Source organism: Lytechinus variegatus, chromosome 16, assembly GCF_018143015.1.
Source record: "Lytechinus variegatus isolate NC3 chromosome 16, Lvar_3.0, whole genome shotgun sequence".
Classification (NCBI taxonomy): domain Eukaryota; kingdom Metazoa; phylum Echinodermata; class Echinoidea; order Temnopleuroida; family Toxopneustidae; genus Lytechinus; species Lytechinus variegatus.
Window position 1 is genome coordinate 20,083,969 of NC_054755.1, and position 10,121 is coordinate 20,094,089.

At 35.4% G+C, this 10,121-nt stretch overlaps 1 protein-coding gene across 1 annotated transcript; it reads right to left on the minus strand.

Moving 5' to 3' along the window:
* Positions 1–219: 219 nt before the first annotated feature.
* LOC121430268 (cell wall protein DAN4-like) lies at positions 220–6,175 on the minus strand. The gene is made up of 5 exons (XM_041627546.1): positions 5,963–6,175; positions 2,568–2,661; positions 1,429–1,554; positions 1,069–1,260; positions 220–911 (listed from the first exon to the last, which is right to left on the minus strand). The coding sequence occupies exons 1-5, from the start codon at positions 6,173–6,175 to the stop codon at positions 220–222; spliced, it is 1,317 nt and encodes a 438-aa protein (XP_041483480.1).
* Between the last annotated feature and the right edge of the window lie 3,946 nt (positions 6,176–10,121).

The window sequence follows — 10,121 nt, forward strand, 5'->3', positions numbered from 1 at the left end:
TTTTTTTCTTTCGTCCTAAAATTCCTCTCTTTTTGACAAAAAATAGGCGTATGAGACAAATAATGCATTTCATTTTAAGAATTATGCTGACTTCCACATTTAACAGGTTAGTATTCCAAATCAATCGATTGAGAGTATCATCACGTTCCAAACACTATTATTTTCATAGATATTTCTTATTATTTTTAATTTACATAAAATGCCGATAATATCCCATTTTCATGATTTTAGTCTATACGTGTTACTACCCGAATCATCGTACAAAAGCTGCATCCCTCCTGCAGCTCCTAGATGACAACTCTGATTGGCTGCCGAGTGCGTGAACACGTGACAACCAGAAAATGCGCCACACTTCACTGCGCAGCGCAATGGAGTTCGGACGGAGTCGAACGTTCTTATCCAGCCATGTTCCTGCAGGGATTGCCCGATGCTGGCTAATGTAAACGAATGCTCTCTGCCCTTGGCTATTGCGGCAGACGTTGATGGCATCTTAGTTGATGTTGTAGTGGTTGATATGGGTGGGGTGGTAGGGATTTCAGTAAAAGTTGTAGACGTTGGAGCATTTGTGACGGTCGTCATGGCAGACGACGTAAAGGAATTATCTTGGGTAGTCGTAGGGTAATTCGCGGTTGTTGTGGGTGATGTTGTCGATGACATTACAGTAGTTGGACCTTCTTGAATAGTACTTGTATGACCTTCAGTTGTAATAGATGTTGTAATGGTTAAAGTTGTTAAGTCGGAGGTTGAAGGATTGTCAGTTGTCATATCAGATGTTGAGCTGGACCCTGTAGTCAGTGATTCGGTGCTTGTAGGGATCGTTGTTTGGCCCGTTGTTGTTGTTGCTTCCGAAGTTGTTGGGAATGTTTCAGTATTCATTACCACACTTGTGGTTATCAGCTCAGTTGTAATATCTGCAAAACAACAGCAAAGCGACTCTTTCAAATTGACGGACATGGATTAAATGTTACAGTCAAAATTGACAAAGATTTAGACTTTCACCAATAATTTAAACAAAAATGCATATCACATAACCATTATGATTTTAAAAATGAAAGTAGTTGTAATGACCTTCAGTTGCAAAAGCTATTGTAATGGATGATGCTGTAAGCTCGGTGGTTGAAAGATATATATTTTCAGTTGTCACATCAGATGTTGTTGAACTGGACCATGTGGTAGTCACTGATTCGGTGCTTGGTAGGTCCGTTGTTGAAGCGATTGTTGTTAATATTTCTGCAGTTGTTATCAGATCAGTTGTAACATCTGCAAAACAACAGCAAAGCAACTCTATCAAATTTACGGACATGAACATGTGTTATAGTCAGAATCGATAGAGATTTAGACTCCCACCAATAACAATGTTCTAATTAAATAATCTTGATATGCGTAGCACATAACCATTAGGATTCTAAAAGAAATGAGTTATATGACCTTCAGCTGTGGTAACTGTGGTTGAAGGATTGTCAGTTGTCAATGATTCGGTGCTTGTAGGATCGGATGTTAATGTTTCCGTAGTTGTTGCCACAGCTGTCGTAGTCAGCTCAGTTGTTTGCCCCTCTGGAAAGTGACAGCAAAACGACTTTGGTCAGATTTATGGACATAAAAATGTGGTACAGTCAGAATCGGTTTGGATTTAGACTCCCCCATAATAATTAACATAATAATGATAATAATAATAATGATGATGAAATAGAATAAAAAATAATAATAACAATAACAAAATACATTCAAATATATGAATAAATAAAGAAAAATATCAAGAAAATTAAATAGAATAGAATAGAACAAACTATCTATGAAAGAGATAAATGAATAAATAAAATAGAATTACCAAAAAAAAAATCGCTAACACAATTTATTAAAATGATCTGACTCTATACTACATAACCAGCCGAATAAAAAAAGTCATTTGAATTGAAATGAAAAGTAATATTACCCGAATAATCTCAATTCTTATCATGGTTATTTCATATTGGCTTAGTTGTGCTCAGGGGAGGGTATTTTTATAGCCGTTCATTTAAAAAATGTATTGGTAACTATAGACTTTTTAAAATAATTTTTTTACTTTCAAGATAATTTTAGTATCCAGGTATGAAAGTGCGTCAATATCTTATGGAGAAACCTTCCTGAAGACACGAATAAATTCACCTATTTACAGATAAATATAAAATGATATATAATGAAAATTATACAAGACAACTTCCCGTTCCCCAATAAGTGGACTTAAAGGAGTCGAAATGGAGACGATTAATGATCTTTTCAATCTCCGTAACGATTTTCGGGGATGAAAATTACACAAAAAATGTGGGGCACGATCGATACATTCCCGCTATCAAATTCCAAAATCTATGTATATTTTAACTTCTTTTATATCTGCAATGTATTCTACATTTTCAATGTCATGGGAACTGCGCATGTGCAATACCTCGTGTCACGTGCAGTTCCCATTTCATTTTCATTTTTACTTTTGCTTGTTTATAATTTGTTTTAAGTATATTTGTAACCGAGAATGAAATAAATGCGAATTGAAACTGAACATTGAAATACGCAGTAGATGCAAAAGAACCTACCTAGATCAGCCTCGCATATGAAGCCATGGGGCGTGCTACACACCTCAGATTGCAGGGTTGGACCAGTTACAATCATCGAGCAGCCATTCCCGTCCTGTAAGATCGATATATCAACTAATCAATTATGAATTGTTCCTGTGGCATTCAGTGAAAGTAGGCCGGTTTCTGCCACAGGGCAGCCAAACTATTATTTGATTGATGGATATGTATTTTTTTTAACCACATTCCAGTACTTGTCGTAGTTTATACTTGTTGTGTTGTTGCAGTATGTATTAAAGCTTTATACTACACTCTAAAAAAGGATTGGTCAAAATGACCAATCTGTTGGTTAATATGTGTCCGACTGATAAAATTGGTCAAAAGCAACCAAATTATTGGTTCAAATCGACCATAATTTTGGTTGATATTGACCAATTTTATCGGTCGGACACATATTAACCAACAGATTGGTCATTTTGACCAATCCTTTTTTAGAGTGTAATAATAGGACCCCATAGGAAATAAGCCTATCGGCTTTCATGGGCTATCCTGTCAAGGTGTTCTTCATATTCATTGTAATCACCTGTGATCAGGGGCGGATCCAGCTTTCGCCAATAGGGGGGGGGGGCGAAAAATATTTTGATCAACATTTTTCTCGATTCGCCGCTACAATCTAGCTTTTTTTTGTTGGTTTTTCAGGGGGTAGTCCTAACTAAAAACTGAAGTTTTAAGTATATTGCTATCAACAATATAAGGTAAATCTCACGTGATCTTGATTTATAATGCGAGCGCGAAGCGCGAGCTAAAAATCTTTGATATGTCGTTAGAACTGAAGATTCAGAGCAGTTTTTATAATCATGAACAAAGATAAGTATCCAACTAAAGAATGCGAGCGCGAAGCGCGAGCCGAAATTTTATCACAGTAACGTGAAAAGTGACTCAATTAGGACTGTTTTAGTGATTAATGAAGAAGATACAAGTATCACCAAATAAATAATGAGAGTGCGAAGCGCGAGCTCAAAATTTCTGATCTTCCGACCTGAAAAATGGACAGTCTAAGCGCGTTTTTATTTAAATAAACAAGCTGTGTGTCTCAAACAATTAAATGCGAGCGCGAAGCATGAGCTTAATTTTTTGATATACTGACATGATAAAGGAGCATTTTGACAAATTTTGGTAAGAATTTCCAAAGAGAATAGGTATCTCACACATCAAACAATGCAAGCGCGCAGCGCGAGCTGAACATTTTGATATACATTAACAATTTATGTAAATCAAACAAAATAATGAAAGCTTGATGTGCGAGCTGGAAACATTGTGTGCAAATTGATATCAGAACTGGATATATTGTATATATATATTGGATATATATTAGTGTCATTTAACCCTCTTGAATGGGATTCATTACACAGGCAATGCGAGCGCGAAGCGCGAGCGAAAATTTTTATATAAAGTCTATTTTCCAATTCTTCCCCTCACCTTTTTCTTGTTTCCTTTCGGGGTCGGGCCGGCCGTTACGAGGCTGTAAATTACACATCATGGGTATGATACCTCTTTCTTACTTTTCTTTCTGTTTTTCATAGTTTCTATCAAGGTAAAGAGTACACTTTTTTCTGCAGGTTGTCAAAAAATAGGGGCGGGGCCGGCTCGGCCCCCTCCTGGATCCGCGCCTGGTGATATTCTTGACGAATAAATAAAATCAATCGATCAATCAATTATTAAAGGGGAAGTGAACTGTGTGTGGTCTCTCACTGACTGTGTGTTGTAAATACAAAGTCTTAAAATAAACCCTTTCAGGTGTCTACTAATACTACAGAGAATAAATTGACCTACAATTGTATTTGTATTGCATTGTATAAAAAAACTAATGTTTTGAGAGGAAAAGTCATAGAGCTAATAGTTCTATGGAAAAGTAATTACTTTGCTATTTGGTAACAAAATTATTGTGGTATAAATGTATTGAGTAGTGAATTAGCAAGTTATCATTCAAATGGGTCTACATTACTAGACTACACTAGCATTATTGGTCAGGAAACTGACCAGGTATGAGTAGTGAGGACTCGAGATGGCGCCAATGGTTCGTATCTGCTTTAAAGGTTACAAGTAGAGTATCTATTTCTTATAAAAAAAAAATGCAAAACGGATTGATAGCAAATAATGAGTTCTGTCAACTTGACAATACTGTTCTTCTGTGGGGTCCACATGCATGTACAGAGAAATCAAATAGACTAATATGAAAATAATCATGCAGTAAATCAAAATTTAAAAATATATTATAACCTGTTAATGACAGGAATTAATAGATTAATATGATCAATATGATAATTTGGCAAGATTTTACATGAAACAACTTTCTAACAAAAATGCATTTTGCTGTTAATAAAAATTATGGACAAAGTTTTAAATCATGATGAAGAAGCGAAATAAATAAAACGGTGATAAGTCACAAATGGGGATATCAAGCTGGTGTTGAATAAATTATACATCAGCAATCGCCAAATTAAAATGAAGATGGTCCTGTTGAACATTACACAAAGGTATAATTGATATTGTGACTTAGCTCATTTTTGTTAACTTGTCGCACGGTTTATGCGGTATCAGTTTAATAAGGTTAATTTTCATCTCTAATTATTTTCAAGAAAGAGTATAACATTCAGACATATAGCATAACAATTAAAGAAGAATACATGCAATTTAGATTTTCTTTTATAGACTTAAACAAAAATTTATGAACACTTGTTGCAGTCCGAAATCTATCAAGGTGAATTATTCATATTTCGCTCGAAATGGAGAGGGGTGGAAGGTACAGGGGCGGTGGCCTGGGGAATCAGGGCAAGACCCATTGCCCTTATACATGATAGTATTGAAAAAGAGTAGAAAAAGTACAACAAACGAGAGAAGAGGGTAAAAAAGACTGCCTTTTTGAAAATACCCTGGAGCTGCCCCGGTTAATGTATTGATAGTAAATTATTTCAGGTAATAATAATAATAATAGGCAATTATATGGCGCAATCTATATTCTATTCCGAGGCGCGTTGATATTTGCTCGAGCTGCCTTCCAGCGCTCATGCATTCAATGAATTAATCCTGCCGGGTACCCATTCACCTCACCAGAAGCCTGTTGCGTAAAACTTTTTACCTGAGAAAACTCTGGTAAAAACTGAAAACTAAGGTTAGTCTGATTTCCGCCATTGACTTTAGCACAGGGCAAAAACTCCGGTAAAAACAACCTGAGTTTTCTCAGGTAAAAAGTTTTATGCGACGGGCCCCTGGGAAGAGTGCAGCAAAATGTGGATAAATTTCTTGTTTCTTGCTGAAGGAAATTACGCCATGGCTGGCATTCGAACTCACGACCCTCTGTTTCAAAGTCAGACCACAACGCTCCACAACAACAATCCAGGTAGCAATCAACATACCGAAGGTACACCAACAGAAGGATCTACGACCCAAACATCCTGAAAAGTAGTAGGATGCGAAACTCTGAAGTGATTGTAGACTTCTACCAGTTCCACCGGAGATCCTATCGAAGCCATGTAACGACCGGGTCGACCAGGGCAGGTGGTCTCGACTTCTTCAGCCGTTTTTCCAAATTGGTAGAATATGTAGCAAGATCCAGCAATTTCCTGCATCCCAGTCTGACAAGCTTTGAATAGATAATAATATATATACATGTGTATATATAATATGTAATTCTAGAAGAATTTGGTAAAATATAAAGGTAAAATGACAATGTTTTGAACACTAAGGCCCGTATTCTAAAGCCCAGTTTTACTTAAACTCATGTTAAAAGTTGTGGTTTAAGTATGGATAGCAAATTGTTACATAAGTCACTAACAGTAGAGGTATCATATTTCAGCTCAATTGGCTCTCCAATCTTTCATAATTGTCTAGAAAGTATAAATAGATGATTGTCTTTACCATCGATGAATCAGGAAAGAGCACAGTAAACATTAGAAACACAAAGCTTAATAAACATTGTGATACTTTTGGCTTCCCATAATTCTAGCACAGAGTTAAACCATGGTCTTAGTTAAACCAAACCTGACTTCAGAATACGGGCCAGAGTGCTGTCAAAGTCCTTTGCTGTGATCTTTGTTCTCTATACCCAGGCCAGAATCAGACCCCCCCCCCCCCACACACACACTTACCACCTGCATCATGATGAGTGGCAATAAAAGTGAGAGAGGGTGGGGTTTAGAGGGGCACAATAGAAAGCTTTAGAGGGTGAGGAGATTCAGAAGAAAATGTACAAGGGGTCGTTTGCCCATCCCACTCAATTGCTCCATGGTAAGAGTGATCTCCAAGTTCACTCTTTCATAGACCAAAGATATAAAACCAATAATAATAATAATATTACCAACATGCTTATATAGCGCATATCACAGACTGCCAAATGCGTCCCTATGCGCTCAATTGGATATTATTATTATTGGATACGATTACCCTGGCTTTAGTCCCGCAGCCTTTTACTGCGCTGTTGCATTTCAAGGAATAAATTCCTGTCAGTACTCATTTACCTAACATGGGTCGAGTGTAGCAACAGTGTGGAAAAATTTCATGCCGAAGGAAATTCCGCCATGGCTGGGATTTGAACTCACGACCCTCTGTTTCAAAGTCCGAAGACTAATCAACTGGGCTTTCAGCATTACTACAATATTATGAGCATAGTAATCATATAACCATTACCTTATCATTATTACTATATAATTATTAATGATATATATCTTTATTAATAATATATAACAAATTTAATATTGCATGAAATTTTACTTCAATGTCTCCCCTATTTTCATGATACTAACCTGAATTTTGTACCTTTATTGAAAACGAGAGAAATAAAAAATGACTATACTGAATTACATTATACATGTTATAGCATGAACAATGTTAAATTAAAGATTAGCGATAAAGAAAGATACATACCTCCACTTACGATTCCAAACATGAAATCACATATCAGAAGTACCATCAATTGAACAGTGTGAACAAAGTCGAAAGACACCATAATGCTTTATTTCTCTTTTTGTTTTAAGTCAATGACTTGTATTAACAAAGCATCGGTATGAAAGTGAGTTCAGTAATTAGCTATCATGTAGCCTATACATGTGCGTGGGCAGGTGGGGCACCAATAAGCAAGTTCGGAGTTCCATTCTGCGCATGATCAGAAGAAGGTAATTTGTACTAAAGTGACATGGTAGTTTAATATTCAATGAGATAAGCACTGACTTTGAAATCTTAATTATTCATATATTCTTTTGAATTGTGTTTTTCATTAGCTCCAGACAAATAAAAATTAAAAAAAATGCATCCATGACTAGCGACGGGTATTTTAGAGTTGGCCAAGTAGTGCATTTTTATAACACGCTAATGCATTCAAAGTAGAAATCCAAAAAATACCTTCATAGAGTGTTCATTGGTGTGTTATTCTAGTCACCTGGTCTATTCAATATCTGCATCCTGCTATGTAAGGCATGCTAACATGATACCATGCTTTGATATCTGCCTATTATACTAAAAGAAATGAAAGGTCATTTGACCTAAATTGCCCAACAGGTAACTCCGAACTGGTAAATTTCGGAAAGTGAACAATATGAAATCTATAATGGCGATACTTGAACCACAGTCACATCGGCAAAACGACTCCAGACCGACAGAAGCTATTATGCTACTTGCATGTGTATAATATCGATCGGTATGGAATCGGTATCGTTTGCATCTATGGTGTGGCTTAGCATGATGCTGAAATAAGACAGATTGGTTGGAAGCTTACCTTTTAAGGTTAAGGTTTGCAGGTATATGATATAGATCAATCAATATGGAATCGGTATCGTTTGCATTGCTTTTGTTCCCTTTTAATTGTTCCTGTCTTTTGCTTTGTTTTTTTTGTTTAAAAAAAATAATAAAAAAATAAGGCTGCGCGATATCGATCGATATCATCCGATCACGTACCGGTACAAGCAGTGTTTCCCTTGAACCCTTATCCGTTTTTTTTTTATTTTATTGTAAATTTCATTCAGTTTAATCAATGTTGAGCAATCAATTTTCTGCATAACTATGGTACGATTTTGTGAATTTATATTTGTTATAAATGGTTAATTTTTATTACTGAATTTATCCACTGTATATAAATATGTTAATACCATGACATTTTGTACGATTATATGTATTGTGGATGATTATTTGTCTTTTGTGAACAGTGTTTTGTTGATATTGAATTGTAATATTTTACAATGTACCATCACTTTGATTTTGAACTGAATGATTAATAAATATTATTACAAAACAAAAAGTTGATGCAAATGTTGTTGATGTGGATGAGCATTATGCCGTGATAACACGCCTTGCTTGAAGGTTCCATATTCAAGGTTAAGGTTAAGTTTAATTAGTACTCTGTCTCACTATTATGTGAATTCCTTGCTCAACCTTTCTTTGCTCTGACCTCTGGAACAATGGACCAGATGTTGATAATTAAAAGCAATTAAAAATGACTATGATCGTTAAGAATATTTAGCATTCCATTTGATCGACTGTATTTCATTTGTTCAATGTAAAAGAAAAAAATTCCAATTATGTATTTTCGATATCGATTGACAAAAACGTTGCTAGTATGAATGAATGAATTAATATTTTCTAAAGTAATTTACATATTGTTTTGATGCAATATAACGCAAATACGTGTTTTTCTCATAACGACTCAGACTCGAACATTGCACATTAAAGAGAACATGTAAAGAGTGTCTAACCTATATTAATTTTATCTAAATGCTTATGCCAATTGTTCCCCTACCGTTATTTGTCAGTTCAATATTACAATTGTTTCTTTTGATCAGATAGGAAAAGATTGAAAATGATGCTTTAATGATGAAATATAGAAAATAACCCATAGAAATGTAAATATAATCAAATACTTGGGTGTAACACTCGACTCTGGTATGACGTGGGGAGAACACGTATCTCGTATCATTGTTGAAAAATCTCGTACGATAGGTTGTACAGAGAGAATAAACAATTCCTTCCGCCTAGGATTCTTAAGAATATAATTTTTACCTTACATTGATTATTGTTGTACATCTTGGGAAAGCTGTGTGCAAAAACCAAAAAGTGCAGGATTTTACAAAACTGCAGAAGTATGGCCGAATAATTTTGAACAAGGACTACACTCTAAAATTATTGGGTAAAGTGCTCCATGAAGGTAATTAGGTGTTCAACCAACATTGGGCATTTCTTTTTGGCTTTTTTATTTATCCAGTGACAGTGTGATGAAAATTGTAAAGTAATTGCCGCTTATTCTTCAACCTTACTGGAAATATGCTTCCCGCATGGGGTAAAATACAACCCCAAATTGGTCAGACACATAACTACCCTCGTGCTGGTTAAGATTTTACCCAATATTTTAATCGTTTTTTTTTAAATCTTACTCCTAACATGAATGAATTGTTTGTCTACACTCTCATGGCACACAGTTGAGGAACGTATCAAATATCAATATTGTATTCTTGCTTTCAAAATACAAAAAGATTTAGCCCAGTCTGTTTGGGACCACTTATCTGCAAAAAGTAATGTAACTTATAAAAC

Coding starts and splice junctions, on each gene's coding strand:
- LOC121430268 (XM_041627546.1), bottom strand. CDS start 6,175: ATGCAGGAAATTGCTGGATCTTGCTACATATTCTACCAATTTGGAAAA. Junction 1,555..2,567: donor CATATGCGAGGCTGATCTAG/GTAGGTTCTTTT, acceptor GTCACTTTCCAG/AGGGGCAAACAACTGAGCTG. Junction 1,261..1,428: donor CACAGTTACCACAGCTGAAG/GTCATATAACTC, acceptor GTTGTTTTGCAG/ATGTTACAACTGATCTGATA.